This window comes from Acartia tonsa, chromosome 1, assembly GCF_053477335.1.
Source record: "Acartia tonsa isolate MP-2025a chromosome 1, ASM5347733v1, whole genome shotgun sequence".
In the NCBI taxonomy this organism is placed as follows: domain Eukaryota; kingdom Metazoa; phylum Arthropoda; class Copepoda; order Calanoida; family Acartiidae; genus Acartia; species Acartia tonsa.
This window is the reverse complement of record NC_137260.1, coordinates 30,524,018-30,542,367: the sequence shown is the minus strand read 5'-3', so window position 1 is coordinate 30,542,367 and position 18,350 is coordinate 30,524,018. Positions and strand designations below refer to the sequence as shown.

General features: G+C 36.0%; 1 protein-coding gene across 22 annotated transcripts in view; it reads right to left on the bottom strand.

Moving 5' to 3' along the window:
- LOC145329180 (uncharacterized) overlaps nt 1-18,350 on the bottom strand; it is a 201,103-nt gene that overhangs the window by 145,295 nt on the left and 37,458 nt on the right. For 19 of the 22 annotated variants that reach the window (XR_013882831.1, XR_013882833.1, XR_013882818.1 and 16 more), the window contains exons 2-4: nt 17,998-18,030; nt 5,499-5,556; nt 3,800-3,858 (exon numbers count right to left, since the gene is read on the bottom strand). Coding sequence is in view for 17 of the 22 variants with exons in the window: in XM_080173217.1 (XP_080029343.1) it covers nt 3,800-3,858; nt 5,499-5,556; nt 17,998-18,030 (150 nt within the window). In the remaining 5 variants the exon portion in view is untranslated. The remainder of the gene's footprint in view (nt 1-3,799; nt 3,859-5,498; nt 5,557-17,997; nt 18,031-18,350) is intronic. The other 3 variants (XM_080173239.1, XM_080173279.1, XM_080173295.1) reach the window with 1 other exon arrangement.

Genomic DNA, 18,350 nt, shown 5'->3' with positions numbered 1-18,350 from the left:
GTAACCCTTTAAATAATTTTTTTCTAATTTTTACCTGTCTAGAATGGATCTGGAGGCCTGCAGCACCTGTACCTGGAGGCCGAATATCAATTTACCTTCAAATATGATAATAACATCCAAAAATACGCATATTTGGTTTAATAAGTTTACCTCTAACTCTTTAAATAATTTTTTTTAAATTTTTACCTGTCCAGAATGTACCTGGAGGCCTGCAGCACCTGAACCTGGAGGCCGATTGTCAATTTACCTTCAAATATGGTAATAACATCCAAAAAGATGCATATTTTGTTTTATAAGTGTACCTCTAACTCTTCAAATAAGAAATTTTAATTTTTACCTGTCCAGAGTGTACCTGGAGGCCTGCAGCACCTGAACCTGGAGGCCGATTGTCATTTTTTCTTCAAATATGGTAATAACATCCAAAAAGATGCATATTTAGTTAAATAAGTGTACATCTAACTCTTCAAATAAGAAATTTTAATTTTTACCTGTCCAGAGTGTACCTGGAGGCCTGCAGCACCTGAACCTGGAGGCCGATTGTCATTTTTTCCTCAAATATGGTAATAACATCCAAAAAGATGCATATACGGTTAAATAAGTGTACCTCTAACTCTTCAAATAAATGTTTTTAATTTTTACCTGTCCAGAGTGTACCTGGAGGCCTGCAGCACCTGAACCTGGAGGTTGATTGTCATTTTTTCTCAAATATGGTAATAACATCCAAAAAGATGCATATTTGGTTAAATAAGTGTACCTCTAACTCTTCAAATAAATGTTTTTAATTTTTACCTGTCCAGAGTGTACCTGGAGGCCTGCAGCACCTGAACCTGGAGGCCGAATTTAATTTTATCTGCAGATATGTTAATAACATTCAAAAAGAAGCATATTTTGTTTTATAAGTTGCTCTCTAACTCTTCAAACTAAAAATTTTTAATTTTTTTACCTGTCCAGAAACGACCTTCCAGCCTGCAGCACCTGAACCTGGAGACCTATTCAAAAAATGATTAAATATACGTAAACTAATACCCAAAAGTAAACTTTTATCCTAAATAACTTATAATCTAAAATCAATACCTAGTCCACAGCACACTGTTTACGCGAAAGTGGCAAAACTTCCCCCCCCCCCCTTAAGCAGAAAAGGACTGATAATCATTTACCCACCTTAAAGGGTGGGGGGGGAAGGTCAAGTTCTGACACTTTTGCATTAACAGTGATTATAGGCTTTGTCTTTGGAGTGAGATGATAGGTTCTGGACAGGCAAAAAAATTAAAGTTATAACAAAACTTATTTAACAAAAGTTGCTATTTTATGAATAGTATGAACTAATTTGAATAAAATTTTGAAATCAGGCTCCAGGTTCAGATACTGCAGGCCTCCAGGTGGATCCTGGACTGAAAATTTTTACTATTTAAGTTTGAACAAAACTTATTTAACTAAAGTTGCTACATTTTAGCTAGTATTACCTAATTTGAAGAAAAATTTGAAATCATGCACCACGTTCAGGTACTGCAGGCCTCTAGGTTAATTCTGGACAAGTAAAATTGAAAATATTTCCCATAGTACTATATTAATTGAAAAAAACTCTACTTTGTTAATAAAGAGACATTTTTAATGTCAATTTAAACAAACTTGTTTTTTAAAGGGGGGAGGGGTAATGCAACCATTTCGTAATCAATGTATAAATGGCACTTAGAATTCGAATTTTGATCTGAAATTTTGCATGAGTAATCCTTGATAGGTCTATTTTCCCTAAATCGAACAAAAAGTTGAAAAAGTAATGGCTAACGGCTCAGTTGTTTTTTGGCTATTTTTAGGGCAAATCTGTCATAAATTACATAGGAATCAACCTTTGAAACATATTTTTGCTTTAATTCATGTGAAATGATACAAAAAAATATTTTTTGATTTCTAGTACCAGCAACTATCGGCTAGAACCATTTGAAAACGTTTTGGAGCAGCAAAGAGTATTATGTGCAGATAGGTTTCGTGATGATTTGCCTTGAAAAAAGCTAAAAATTGGCTAAACGACTGAGCTGCCAGCCGTTAGCCGTTACTTTTGAAAACCTTGGTGAAACCTAATTTTCAAAATGGGGGGAGGTGGATGTGCCACTTTTTTTAACCAAAAGTAAAACGCGCATGATCTTAGCCCTTAAAGGTGTTACGGCTCTAAAATTTGGCACATCAGTTGCTTTTGTGAAGAACAGTATGTAACTGTGAAGAAACGGCGGCGGAACCGCCGCACCCGCCTAAAGCTGCCGTTTACCACCGAATTTTTTTTTTGCCTGTTCTCGCCATAATAGACAATTTTGAAACATCTGAGATAAACTTTTATTTTCATAAAAATTTCCCTTATATTTTTACTTGACACTTTTATCTCAAGTTTATCTCAGATGATGTAGAACTTTCTAACTTGACAAAAAAGGGCAAAAAAATATTTCGGCGGGAAACGGCGGTTTTATGCGGGAGCGGCTGTTCCGCCGCCGTTTCTTCACAGTTCTATATTGTTCTCCACAAAAGCAACTGCTGTGCCGAATTTTAGAGCTGTAACTCTTTTATGGGCTAAGATCATGCGCGTTTTACTTTTGGTTTAAAAAAGTGGCACATCCGCCTCCCCCCTTGATATAACGATATTAAACATTACCCTAGTATATTTACCAAAAAAACATTTGAATCACTGCTGGAAGGTGCTTAGAATCACTTGCTCTCATACGTGGATAGTCCTTTTTTCTTCAAATTAGTTTATACCTTTCTAACTTTTAAAGTAAAAAATTTCAATTTTTACTTGTCCAGGATCCACCTGGAGGGCTGCAGTACCTGAACCTGGAGCCTGATCCAAAATTTTCTTTAAATCAGTTCATACCATCCATAAAGTAGTAACTTTTGTTCTAACTTGAATTATTTTACCTGTCCAGAATCCTGGAGGCCAAATCGAATTTTTTTAAAAATATGAAAACTACATCTCAAAAGGAAACTTTTTTTGTGAAATAACCTATCCTCTCACTCCAAAGACAATATATCTGAGAAAAATACTGTATAACATAAAGAAAAGTAAAGTAATGCGCGAAGAGCCGAAAAAATCTGACATCAACTACTTGAAAAAACATCTTATTAATTTGTGAAAAATTTCAGAAATACTGAAAAATACTGAATCATGTAAATTTCCAAAACTGAACAATACTGAACAAAATTTCAAAATACTGAACGTTCAGTATTTACTGAAAATACTGAATCCCATATTTCCAAATACATTATACTGAAAAATGTGGCCACGCTGATTATATCTATAACTAAAAAAATTTTGAAAATCGAACTAGGCATAAACACCAAATATATAGGGAAAAATGTGAAAAATTAAAAAATAGCCAAAAAACCTGCAAAAAGGCAGTCTGACCGTCATTGTTGTTTTCTTCAAACGACGGGAAATTTAATTTATAAAATCGGACCATAAACACCAAAGATATGGGGAAAAATGTGGAAAATATAAAAATTGCCTAAAACCTGCTAAAAAGCAGTCCGCCCGCCATTGATTTTTCATAGTGCTTCTTAGTGATGGGAATGTTGTCAAAAAGTTTCAGTATTCTACCTTTTGTAAGAGCTGAATAAATCCCTTTCACCCATTGCGTTACGGACGGACAGATAAAGTTAAATTAGAGTAGCTTCGTTACTAAAAATTTGAACGACGGGGGTGGTACTCCCGCAGGATAGCTAATAAATGTTGTTGTTGTTATGTCATGTTAATAAACACAGCATTCTCTCCCCCCCCCCTTCCCAAATTAAAAAAAATCTTGTTTAAATCTACCTGCAAACATCCCAACATTTTCCCCTTAAAAACTCTTCAAGCGAGAAACTACCGAATTTCTAAAAAAAAAAATAGATTTATTGGCGCTTTCACATAATGTTTAATTAATTAATTAATTGGAATAAGAGAATGGGGGAAGGGGTAGTTTTTTTTAAAAATTATTTATTACTTTAGGTCAGGGTTTGTTAGGTAGCACCTAAGGCTTATGACACCACAGATAAAGGCCTACGCAAAGGCTTGGCAAAGGAAAAAACTACTTCCTCCTTATTTTCAATTTATATTTATATATATAGAAGGGGTTGGGGATGCTCAAAAGGCACTTTGTGTGAAAACCAGCGTTTCGGAGCCGGGAGCAGCAACATTTTTGGTGGAGCCGGAGCCGTATTTTTCGTTAAAAACGGCTCCGGCTCCAAATTAGCTAAAAATGATTTTTTTAAGTAATATTATAATTTGGCAACGGTTTATTTCTATATAATAAACTAAAAAACTATTGTTACTTAACAAATAGACACACATCCTTCTACTTTTATATAGCTTTAATCAAATAAAAGCAAAATATTTTATATTATTTATTTTATTTTCTCGTATTCATTCGAATCCGGTGGATAGGAACCGGTTCTCATCAATACGAAAAAACTATGTCTAGCATCATATTATATCCAGCTTTCTACGAATATAAAAATGTACAATCATAATATTAAAACCAGTTTTTTTAGCCGGTGCCTTCGGCACCTTGGGGCTAAAAAACTAGTTTTAATCTCAAAATTGTACATTCTATATCCGCGGAAAGCCGATTATAAAACGATGCGAGAAATAACTTATCAAATTTAATAATGAAAAAAATTGATATATTAATTTTAAAGTAGGAGCCGGAGTCGGAGCCGATTTCCAGATACGGCTCCGCGGAGCCGCATCAAATTATACGGCTCCGAAACACTGGTGAAAACATTAATTTATTATTGTGGACAATTACGAAAAGCTTATAACATAATTTAATTTTTAATCATTTATTAGACAACCATCTAATGTATGATTTTTTAAGTGTTCCGTGGATGAATTCAATAAACTAACCAGAAAGAATTCAAAAGCTTCTTAGAAATTACCAATCAAATTATTGATAAAACAAGGATGACAACATCCATAAAAGCGAAGCACTGAAACGGTAGGACAAACGGACACTAACACTTGTATAGTGTCAGAACTGAATAATCAGAATATAAATGTATAAATGTCGAAGTAAAATTGTAAGTAAAATTGTTGAAAAACTGCTTGATACAGAATAATGTTTATGGACATACTTACATTTTTATGACTTGATTATAGAGTTGCTTCGCTTATAATATTGTACTTTGTTGTCCTAGGAATCAGTATACCAAAAATCAGATCAATCGGATTATTAGATCACATAAAAATTTGTTGTTAAAAAAGTTAAAAAATCAACATGTTTAAAATGGACGTACGGACATTCTGGTAATAATTATAGAGTTGCTACGCTTTCTAAATCGGACCTAACTACTACAGGAATCACCATGCAAAGTTTGAAATCAATAGGACAATTCTAACATGCCTAAATTAGCGAAAAAAGCTATCCGTTACGGACGTACGGGTGGACGGACGTACGGACGGACCGACCCTAATTATAGAAAAGCTTCGCTTTTAAAAATGGTAAAGAAAAATAAATAAAATCGATATAACTTACTCTGAAATCTAAACTCTCGCAAGTAAGATCTTCAAATTCACGTAAAAGTCTCGCGATACTGAAATAAAATATTTGTAAAAATAGATTACCTTACCAATCAATCAGGAATTAAGGGTAGGGGGGGTTAATGTAACCATCTCATAATCAATGATTAAATTCCAATTTCGAACAAAAAGTTGAAAAGTAACGGCAAGCGGCTCAGCCGTTAAGACGTTTTTTGCCTATTTTCAGGGCAAATTTATCATCAATTACGTAGGAATCAACTTTTAAAACCCATTTTTTATAAGGTTTTTGAGCGACAATAAGTGTAATGTGGAGATAGGTTTCGTGACTAATTTGCTCTTACTATAGCAAAAAAATGGCAAAATGGCTGAGCCGCTTGCCGTTACTTTTCCAACTTTTTGTTCGATTTGGGGAAAATAGACCTACCAAGGATTATTCATGCAAAAATTCAGATCGAAATTCGAAGGGGGGAAGTTTTGACACATTTGCGTAAACCTGGTACCTAGGCTTTATCTTTTGTCTGAGAGGATAGGTTATTAATGATAAAATGATAAAAAGCCTAGGTTCCAGGTTTACGCAAATGTGTCAAAACTTCCCCCCCCCCTTGATTACGTGATGGTTGCATTAATAACCCCCCCCTTTATGATATTTTTTACCTGTGAAGGATGTTTAAAGGAAGACAATTATTTCTACTAGATTTTATCTTATATTAAACAAGACAAGGATGACAACATCCATAAGTAGCGAAGCACAAAATTTTGTGGATGGGACTGACGGTCATTGTTGTTTTCTTCAAACGACGAGAAATTTAATTTTGATATCTTTAACTGAAAAAAAAATGAAAATCGATAAATAAACACCAAGGATATGGGGGAAAATGTAAAAAATATAAAAATAGCCAAAAACCTGCAAAAAGGCAGTCTGACCGTCATTGTTGATTTCTTCAAATGACCGGAAATTTAATTTTGATATCTTTAACTGAAAAAAATTTTGAAAAGCGGACCATAAACACCAAAGATATGAGGAAAAATGTGGAAAATAAAAAAAATAGCCTAAAACCAGTCTGACCGTCATTGTTGTTTTCTTCAAACGATGGAAAATTTAATTTTGATATATCTAACTGAAAAAAATTTTGAAAATCGGACCATAAACACCAAAAATATGAGGAAAAATGTGGAAAATAAAAAAATAGCCTAAAACCTGCTAAAAAGCCGTCCGACCGCCATTGATGTTTTATAGTTAATTGTGCTCCTTAATGATGGGAATGTTGTCAAAAAATTTCAGCTTTCTATCTTTTATAGGAGCTGAGTAAATCCCATTTCCCCCATAGCGTTAAGGACGGACGGACTGACGGACGGACAAAGTGAATTATAGAGTAGCTTCGCTACTAAAAAGGGATTTATTAAAACTTGCCAGAAAATAAAAGGAGGATGTGCATAATTCCCATTTGGGCAGGGGGGGGGGGGGTTTACTCGAGAACCCTTAGAGCTAGAGGGAGCTAATTTTAGATTTAAGCTTCTATAGGGCCAAAGTTACTTTTAAAATTATCTTCGACACCCCCCCAAATTTTTTTTTTTTTTTTGGGGGGGGGGCGGGTGGATTATACTATAGGATGATTCTAAGAAACGACTTGAGATTAATGGAGCAAACCTTGGGATAACACTTTTGTAGGCCTATATTTGATTTTAAAATTATCGCTGACCACCCACCCACCCCCAAACCCCTAATTTAGGGGGTGGGGGCGGGTGGATTATACTATATGGTGTTTCTAAAAAACTACTTGAGATAAATGGAGCAAACCTTGGGATAACACTTTTGTAGGCCTATATTTGATTTTATTATTATTGCTGACCACCCACCCACCCCCAAACCCCTAATTTAGGAAGGGGGGCAGGTGGATTATACTACAACTTGAGATAAATGGAGCAAACCTTGGGACAACACTTTTGTAGGCCTATATTTGATTTTAGAATTATCGTTGACCACCCACCCACCCCTAAACCCCTAATTTAAGGGGGGGGGGGCCCGGGGGGGCAGTTGGATTATACTATAGGGTGTTTCTCAGAAATACTTGAGATAACCTTGGGATAACACTTTTATAGTCCTATATTTGATTTTAGAACTATTGTTGACCAATGACCACTGACCCATTCCCAAACCCCTAATTTGGGGGGGGGGGGGGGGGTAGGTGAATTATACTCTAGGGTGTTTCTCAGAAATGATTTGAGATAAATGGAGCAAACCTTAGGATTAAACTTTTATGGGCCTATATTTGATTTAAGAATTATCATTGACCACCCACCCACCCCCTAACCCCTAATTTAGGGAGGGGGTGGGGGCAGGTGGTTTATACTATACAGTGTTTCTCAGTAACCACTTGATATAAATGGAGCAAACTTAGGGTAAAACTTTGGAAGGCCTTTAGTTTTACCTAAGAAATATTGTTGACCACCCACCCACCACCAAACCCTTAATTTAGGGGGGAGGTGGATTATACTATTGGGTGTTTTTCATTAACCTCTTGAGATAAATGGAGCAATCCTTAGGATAAAACTTTTGTATGTCTAAAGTTGCTTTTAGAAACATTGTTGACCACCCACCCAACCCCAAACCCCCTTAACTGAGGGGGGGGGGGGCAGGTTGATTTTACTATAGGGTGTTTCTCAGTAACCACTTGAGATAAATGGAGCAAACCTTAGGATAATAATTTTGGAGGCCTATATTTGCTTTTAGAACTATTTTCAACCACCTACGCACCCCCAAACCCCTAATTTAGGGGGGGGGGGGGGCAGGTGGGTTACACTATAGGGTGTTTCTCAGTAACCACTTGAGATAAATGGAGCAAACCTTAAGTTAAAACTTTTGTAGGCCTATAGTTGCTTTTAGAAATATCATTGACCACCCACCCAAACCCCCTAAACTTAGGGGGGAAGGGCAGGTAGATTATATATTATAGGGTGCTTCTCAGTAACCACTTGAGATAAATTGAGCAAATCTAAAGATAAACCTTTTGTGGCCCTATATTTAGGGATTTTGTGGATTATATTATAGGGTGTTGAGAAAAATGGAGTTTACCTTATGATAAAACTTTTGTAGAACTATATCTAATTTTATAAATATCTGTCCCTTCACCAACCCCCAAAAGACCAAATTTTTGGGGGGTGGACCTGGTTCCTAAAACTTTTTATACTCAGAAACCACTAGAGATACATAGAGCAAACCTTAGGATTAACCATAAATACTTCTAATTGGAATTGAACTTATGAAGGCCTATAGTTGCTTTTATAATTTTTTTACTTTTTATAGTTACATTTCATCCCAGCACAAGAATACACTATAGCCAATAAAATGTGTAATGCTTACTTAGTTCAGTAATTTTGATAAAGTTTCTTATAAAAAATCAGGTTGATATCTTTAAAAAGAAGCTCAGAACTCATAGTGTTTAGTGTTTTAGGGGTCTTTTGCTCCACTAGAAGGAAAGTGCCCAAATTCATACATAGTTTTACCTATACATTCAGTAACATAAGAGACTTTACAAAAAGAATTAGGTTCATAACTAAAAAAACAAGCATACACGTCCCTCCCAAAATTTTATAATGAATTTAGTTTCCTTTAAGTGTACAAACTTCCCTTCCTTAGGGTCGGTCCATCTGTTCAGAATGGATAGCATTTTTTTGGTAATTTAGGCATGTTTGAATTGTCCTAGGGTGAGGCGGGGCTAAAACGGTAATTTTTTCGTTTTTTTTGAAAAAAAAATTGGGCAAATATTAAAATTTTTAAATGGGACCAAGACCATTAGAAAGCTTACGGAAAGGACTATCAGGTCCTAAAAGGACGTTATCCTAGGACTTATATAAGTTTGTTATAATTGGACTAAAAGAAATTACCGATAAATGTCCCACGGTGGGGCATTGTGGGTAACATCTTTTCAACCGAAAAAAAATCAATTAAAAACGGCCAAACGGCCAGTCAAACATAAATAATCATAATTAGTATAGGTTATAGGGATTATCCACAAAAATTTTCATAAAGATTGGACTATTCTTTCTATGTCAAAAATCATTTTTTTTTAAAGACGAGAAATTTTGATTATTTTTTCCACAAAAATTTTCTTAAAAAATAAAATTTAAATATTTTTATATAAAAAAACCTGTTCTATTCACTTTTTGGCCTAATTCTTAAAAAGCCCATATTGAATTTTAGATTTTACCAAAGAAAACCTGAAAATTGATCTTAAAAATCGAATGTGAATTTTTTTTTCGATGTTACCAAAAAATACCCCGCACGAACTTTGGTCATTTTTGAAAAAAATATTAACTATGCATTTAAGCTCTCAACGGATTTGGAAAGAGCACGCAATTCTTTATTCATTTATACGGATCAGTTCTAGGTCTTATCAATTTTTGTGTAGGTCAATCTTTATACACCTAGGTGAAAAAATTTTTGGAAAAAAAAAATTTTCGTCCGACTTTGAGACCAAAAAAGTACCCTTAAAATTCATCTCACAAGAATTTCATTATACTTTTTTTGTAGGGAATTTAATAAGGAACAAATTTGCTTTTATGTTTTTTTCTGTCAGTCAATAACATGGAGAAAAAATCTCATTTTCTAAAGGTGGGTAAAAAATTACCGGTAATGCCCCATACCGGTTAATGCCCCGCTTGACCCCTTTCAATTTCAAACTTTGCATGGTGATGCCTTTAGTAGTGAGGTACAATTTAGAAAGCGTAGAAACTCTATAAGCATTACTGGTATGTCTGTACATCCATTTTAAACATGCTGATTTCTACATTTTACTAACAAATTTTTATGTGATCTAATTCTCTGATTGATCTAATTTATGAAATATAGAGTCCTAGGAAAACGCAAAGCAACTCTATAATCAAGTCCTAAAAATGTAAGTATGTCCATAAACATTATCCTGTATCAAGCAGTCTTTCAGCAAATTTGCTTACAATTTTGATTATCCTCTTATATGTTTATATTCGGATTGTTCAGTTCTGACACTATGTCCATTTGTACTACCATTTCTGCGCTTTGCTTTTATGAATGTTGTCATCCATTTAGAATATAAATCTAAAATCAAGGAAAAATCCAGATTTTAAAATTTTAAAAATTTTTGGGTTCTATCTCTAGTAGTTTTTTTTTAACACAAAAGTTTGAATAGTATTAACCACCAATCCTTTCTCCTTCAGATTAAGGGGTTTTGAGGTTGGGTGGAGGGTCAATGATATTTCAAAAGCCACTTTAGGCCTACAAAAGTTTATTACTAAAGTTTGATCCATGTATCAGATGTGGTATATGAGTAGTACACACTAGTATAAAATAGTATTAGGCCTACTAATGTTAAATCCAAGGTTTGCTCCATGGTTCTCAAGTGGTTTCTAAGTTATACACACTAGTATTAAACACCAGCCTCTCACCTTTTTCCTTTGACATAAGAGGGTTTTGGGGTGGGTGTGAGTGGTGGGTGAGAAATGTTTATTAAAGTATTAAACACCAGCCTCACAGCTCCCCTCAGTTAAGGGGGAATGGGGGTGGGTTAGTAGTCAACGATAGCTCTGAAAGCAACTATAAGCCTACAAAAGTGTTATCCTAAGGTTTCTCCATTTATCTCAAGTGGTTACTGAGGAACACCCTATAGTGAAATAAACCTGCCCCCCTCCCCCCCTCAGTTTAGGGGGTTTGGGGTTGGGTGGGTGGTCAACAATATTTCTAAAAGCAACTTTAGATGTACAAAAGATTTATCCTAAGGATTGCTCCATTTATCTCAAGTGGTTACTGAAAAAACACCCAATAGTTTAATCCACCTACCCCCCTTCTCCCCTTAATTAAGGGTTTGGGGGTGGGTGGGTGGTCAATAATATTTCTAAGAGAAACTATATACCTACAAAAGTTTTATCCTAAGGTTTGGTCCATTTATCTCAAGTGGTTATTGAGAAACACCCAATAGTATAATCCACCTCCCCCCCCCCCCCTTAAATTAGGGGTTTGCAGGTGGTCAGAAATAATTCTAAAATCAAATATAGGCCCACATAAGTTTTATCCTAAGGTTTTCTCCATTTATCTCAAGTCGTTTCTGAGAAACACCCTATAGTATAATCCACCCCCTCTCCCCCTCAAATTAGGGGTGAGTTGGTGGTCAACAATAGTTCTAAAATCAAATATAGGCCTACCAAAGTATTATCCTAAGCTTTGCTCTATTTATCTCAAGTGGTTACTGAGAAACACCATATAGTATAATCCACCCGCCCCCCCCTAAATTTGGGGTTAGGGGGTGGGTGGGTGGTCAACAAAAATTCTAAAATCAAATATAGGCCTACAAAATTGTTATCCCAAGGTTTGCTCTATTTATTTCTAGTATTTCTGAGAAACACCCTAAAGTATAATCCACCCTCCCTTCCCCCCTAAATAAGGGGTTTGGGGGTGGGTGGGTGTTCAGCGATAATTCTAAAATCAAATATAGGCCTACAAAAGTTTTATCCTAAGGTTTGCTCCATTTATCTCAAGTCATTTCTGAGAAACACCCTTTAGTATAATCCACCCGCCCCCCCACCCTAAATTAGGGGTTTGGGGGTGGGTGGGTAGTCAACGATAATTCTAAAGTCAAATATAGGCCTACAAAAGTGTTATCCCAAGGTTTGCTCCATTTATCTCAAGTTGTTTCTTAGTAACACCCTATAGTATAATCCAACCGCCCCCCCCCAAAAAAAAAAAATTTGGGGGGGAGGAGTGGGGGGTCGACGATAATTTTAAAAGTAACTTTGGCCCTATAGAAGCTTAAATCCAAAATTAGCTCCCTCTAGCTCTAAAGGTTCTCGAGTAACCCCCCCCCCCCCCCCCGCCCAAATGGGAATTATGCATATCCTCCTTTTGTCCAAGAATTTGAAAATACTCATATTATCGCACAATAGTTGTGGGACAATGTCAAATAAGAAACGGCTAACCGCAGACCCATTAATACTTTAATTTTTAGACCAAAATCAGCTGTAGAGGGAAATTTTCGTGCGACAGCGATAGAAATGCTGTCATTTATTTAGTTTTACATTATACTTCTTCGAAGCGTATGAATTACAAAGTCACATAGCTATCAATTTCTCTTTTTTAAAGTAATATGCTATTTACTGCTTTGATGACATAAATGGGGGGGGGGGGGGCGAAACAGAAAAACCCTGCGGAAATGGGGGTTTTAGGCTTTTTTTGATCTATTTTAATGTGAAAACTTACCTTAAATTGTTTTTTCTTAGGGCTTTAACTTAAATACACTGTATCTATTCATATGGACATTATTTAAGTTGATTCAGCAAGTCAGGGACCGACCCCAGGGGGCTAGGTAGGTTGCCCGCAGGGGTTAAGTGCATTTTTCCCAATATATATGTTGTGATTAGTGATGGGAATCCGGATCCGGAATCCGAATCCGGAATCCGCCCAATTTTCGGCCAATTTTGGAATCCGAATCCGGAATCCGTTTTTTATAGCGGATTCCGGATTCTAAATTGGTAGGCTAAATTTAATTTAAATAGGTTAGAAAATACCAAGCACATTTTTAGGACATACGTAGCACTTAAATTTTTAAATTTACTAATGTGATGTAAATGTTTTAGTTATGCTGGAAGTCAACACTTTTAACAAATCAAGGCTTCAACCAAGTAACATAGTGATAAATTAACGAAAAAAGCTATCCCTCTGTGACGGACGGCCTTTTAAAATACTGCTAGAATCCAGAATCCGAATCCGGAATCCGCCAAAAATAAGAATCCGGAATCCGCAAGAATCCGTCACTTTTTTAGACGGATTCCTTCAGAATCCGGAATCCGGCCCAAAAATTCGACGGATTCCCATCCCTAGTTGTGATACATCAAATAATAGGTTTTTTGGGTCAAGGAACTCGAATTCAGAGCAAAAATAAGCATTAGACTAATCTGAAGCTAGCCCCAGCAGGCTAGGTTGGTGGCCCGCAGGGGCTAAGTGCATTTTTTCCAATATATATCTTTTTATATTAAAATATAGATTTTTTAGGTCAAGAAACTTAAATTCTGAGCGAATATTAACATTAGACTAACCTGAAGCTAACCCCCCTAGGCTAGGTTGGTTTCTGCAGGGCTTAAAACTAACCTAGTATTTTTAAAGGTTTTTTATTAAATAAACTGTGTTTATTAATGAAGACTTTATTTAAGATGATCCAGCAAGTCTGGGACCGACCCCAGGGGGCTAGGTGGGTGGCCCGCAGGGGTTAAGTGCATTTTTCCCAACATACATGTTGTGATACAACAAATTATAGGTTTTTTAGGTCAAGGAACTCAAATTCAGAGCTAAAATAAGCATTAGACTAATCTGAAGCTAGCCCCAGCGGGCTAGGTTGGTGGCCCGCAGGGGTTAAGTGCATTTTTTCCAATATATATCTTGTTATATATCAAAATATAGGTTTTTTAGGTCAAGAAACTCAAATTTTGAGCGAAAATTAGCATTAGAATAACCTAAAGATAGCCCCCTTGGGCTAGGTTGGTTTTCTAAAGGGCTTAAGAGCATTTACCTAACCTAACCTTGAAACTTACTTATATTTTTACAGGTTTTTTTCTGGAATAAACTGTGTTTATTAATGAGGACTTTATTTTAGATGATCCAGCAAGTCTGGGACCGACCCCAGTGGGCTAGGTGGGTGGCCAGCAGGGGTTAAGTGCATTTTTCTCAAAATCTTTGTTGTGATACATCAAATTATAGGTTTGTTAGGTAAAGGAACTCAAATTCAGAGCTAAAATTAGCATTAGAATAATCTGAAGCAAACCCCAGAAGGCTAGATGGGTTGCCCACAGGGCTTAAGTGCATTTTACCTAACCTAACCTAGAAATTTTCATTTAATATTTTTTTTTTAGGTATTTTTTCTTTAATAAACTGTCCATTTATGTGGACTTTATTTCAGACGATCCAGCAAGTCGAAGACTATCCCCAGCGGGCTAGGTGGGTGGCCTGCAGGGGTTAAATGCATTTTTTTTAAAGTATGTGTTAAATAGACACAATTTATTCCAGTAAAAAAAACCTAAAAAAACAAGTAAGATTCTAGGTTAGGTTAGGTAAAATGCACTCAAGACTTGCAGGCAACTCACCTAGCCCGCTGGGGCTAGCTTCAGATTAGTCTGATGCTTTTATTAGCTCTAAATTTGAATTTCTGGACCTAAAAAACCTATAATTTGATGTATGACGACACATACTTTAAAAAAAATGCATAACCCCTGCGAACCACCCACCTAGCCCGCTGGGGTCGGTCTTCGACTTGCTGGATCATCTGAAATAAGGTATTCATTAGTGGACAGATTATTTGAGAAAAAAACCTAAAAAAAAATATTAAATGAAAGTTTCTTGGTTAGGTTAGGTAAAATGCACTTAAGCCCTGTGGAAAACCCACCTAGCCCGCTGGTGGGGTTAGCTTTAAATTAGTCTATTGCTTATTTCATCTCTGAATTTAAGTTCTTTGACCTAAAAAACCTATAATTGGATGTATCACAATAATATATATTGGGGAAAATGTCTTTACCCCTGCAGGCCACCCACCTAGCTCGCTGGGGTCGGTCTTCGACTTGCTGGATCATCTTAAATAAGGTCCTCATGAATGGACAGTTTAATCAAGAAAAAAAACCTTAAAAAAATATTAAATGTAAGTTTCTAGGTTAGGTTAGGTAAAATGCACTTAAGCCCTGTGGGCAACCCACCTAACCAACTGGGGTTACCTTCAGATTATTGTAATGCTAATTTTAGCTCTGAATTTGAGTTGAGTTCCTTTACCTAAAAAACCTATAATTTGATTCATCACAGCATAGATTTTGAGAAAAATGCACTTAGCCCCTGCGGGCCACCCACCTAACCCACTGGAGTCGTTCCACGACTTGCTGGATCATCTTAAATAAAGTCCTCATTAATAAACACAGTTTATTCCAGAAAAAAACTGTAAAAATATAAGTAAGTTTCAAGGTTAGGTTAGGTAAATGCTCTTAAGCACTGCAGAAAACCAAGATATATATTGGAAAAAAATGCACTTAACCCCTGCAAACCACCCACCTAGCCCGCTGGGGCTAGCTTCAGATTAGTCTAATACTTATTTTAGCTCTGAATTTGAGTTCCTTGACCTAAAAAACCTATAATTTGATGTATCACAACATATATATTGGGAAAAATGCACTTAACCCCTGCGGGCCACCCACCTAGCCCCCTGGGGTCGGTCCCTGACTTGCTGAATCAACTTTAATAATGTCCATATGAATAGATACAGTGTATTTAAGTTAAAACCCTAAGAAAAAACAATTTAAGGTAAGTTTTCACATTAAAATAGACCAAAAAAAGCCTAAAAACCCCATTTCCGCAGGGTTTTTCTTACCTAACCTAACCTAAAAATAAAAAAATTTGGATTTTTTTGCCATTTATATGTAATACCTATAGGACTAGGCTTATATACCAAGTTTGAAGTCACCCCCTGCCACCAACCTCTAGCCCTCTGGGACATGATTTCTTATACTTAAGCCTTTATGCTTGTAAACTTGCCACCAAACACTAGCCCTCCGGGGCTCAAAAACCCTATAAATGAACCTAACCTTAATTTTCTCAGAAACCATTTGACCAATAGACATGATTTCTTAAACTTCAGCTTTTATGCTTACTTTTAGTTTAGAAGTCACTCCCCTTCCGCCAACTCATGGCCCTCCGCCTTCGGGAATCGAAAAAACCCTAAAACTGAACCTAGCCTTAATTTTCTTAGATACCAGTTGACCAATAAAGATGATTTCTTAAACTTAAGATTTTATGGTTATAATAGTTATAAACCTTCCCAGAACCTATGAGAATCTACCCTGTTAAGGAGAATCCGATCAGTTCAGCGGTTAGCCAGATCCTTCGGTACAAACACACAGACACACAAACAAACAGACACAAATCCTGTTACTTTAAAAACTAAAAAAAAGGACCTTATATTGGGCGGCCAAAAAACCGCCCGCCCAAAAGGACAACCCTGTTTAGAAGTCACCCTCCTGCCGCCAACCCCAAGCGCTCAAGGGGCTCAAAATAACCCTAAACATGAACCTTACCCTTATTTTCTCAAAAACCATTTCATCAATGATTTTTTAAACTGCAGCTTTTATGCTTATAAAAAACTTTTAGTTTAGAAGTTACCAGTAAACCAGCAACCACAGCATTAAAAGTTCAGATATTTTGGACTAAAGCTTTTATGTGTATAAACTATTTTTTGTTTGGCAGATATATAATTATAATCTATCTTTTAGTTTGAAAGTCCCCCATCCTATAGCCACATTGGGCTCAAAAAAGCTTAAGTTTAAGAAATCATCTCTATTGATAAATTAGTTTCTGATAAAATTAAGGTTAGGTTCATCTTTAGGGTTTTTTGAGCCCTAGAGGGCTAGGGGTTGGCGGCAGGGGGGTGACTTCTAAACTTGTTAGTTTATAAGCATAAAAGCTTAAGTTTAAGAAATCATCTCTATTGGTCAAATGGTTTCTGAGAAAATTAAGGTTAGGTTAATTTTTAGGGGTTTTTTGATCCCCGGAGGGCTATGGGATGGCAACCGGGGGATGAGTTCTAAAATAAAAGTTAGTTTTTTAGCATTATAGCTTAAGTTTAAGCAATCATCTCTATTGATCAAATGGTTTCTGTGTAAATTAAGGTTAGGTACATTTTTAGGGTTTTAGAGCCCCGGAGGGCTTAGGGTTGGCGAAAGGGGTTACTTCTAAACTAAAAGTAAGTTTATAAGCATAAAAGCTTGAGTTTAAGAAATCATTTCTTTTGATCAAATGGTTTCTGAGAAAATTAAGGTTTGCTTCATTTTTAGGTTTTATTTAACCCCGGAGGGCTAGGGGTTGGCAACAGGGGGGTGACTTCTAAACTAAAAGTTAGTTTTTAACCATAAAAGCTTTAGTTTAAGAAATCATCTCTATTGTTCAAATGGTTTCTGAGAAAATTAAGGTTAGGTTCATTTTTAGGGGGTTTTGAGCCCCGGGGGGCTAGGGGATGGCGGCAGGGGGTGACTTCTAAACTAAAAGTTAGTTTATAACCATAAAAGCTTAAGTTTAAGAAATCATCTCTATTGGTTGAATGGTTTCTGAGAAAATTAGGGGTAGGTTCATTTTTAGGGTTTTTTGAGCCCCGAGGGGCTAGGGTTTGGCGGCAGGGGGGTGACTTCTAAACTAGAAGTTAGTTTATAAGCATAAAAGCTTAAGAAATCATGTCGATTGGTCAAATGGTTTCTAAGAAAATTAGGGTTAGGTTCAAGCCCCGGGGGGTTAGGGGGTGGGGTTATCCAAAAAAAATGATTAAATATACGTAAAGTACTACCAAAAAGTAAACTTTTATCCCAAATAACCTATAGTCTCACCTTAATACCTAGCCTAATAATCACGGAGTAAGCGAAAGTTGCCATCCCCCCGTTAAATAATAGCCATTTTATCCTGGTTTAATATATACTGACTAAATCTATATGGAAAATAAAAAAATAATTACCTTATACCGTCTCTTTTGGACAATAGAACAGCTCTGAAATAAAATTGACGTTATAGGTACAATAAAATCCTAAGGTTATTCTGAAAAAAAAGTTTCCTTTTGGGATGTAGTTTACTTGGTATCCAACACATATCCTTAATTCCCACTGTTTAGATTCCCACAAACGGATTCCCCAAAATATGATTCCTTTAATGTTAAATATCCTTTGTTATTCTTTTCCCAATGACACTTTTCCCTGATGCACTTAGCCTAAATGTCTTAAAGCAATGAGATCATATTTCCTCTTCTACAAATTGCCGCAACTAAAGATATCCATAGAAACAACATTCTTTTATTGGCACAAGTTTTCTCTT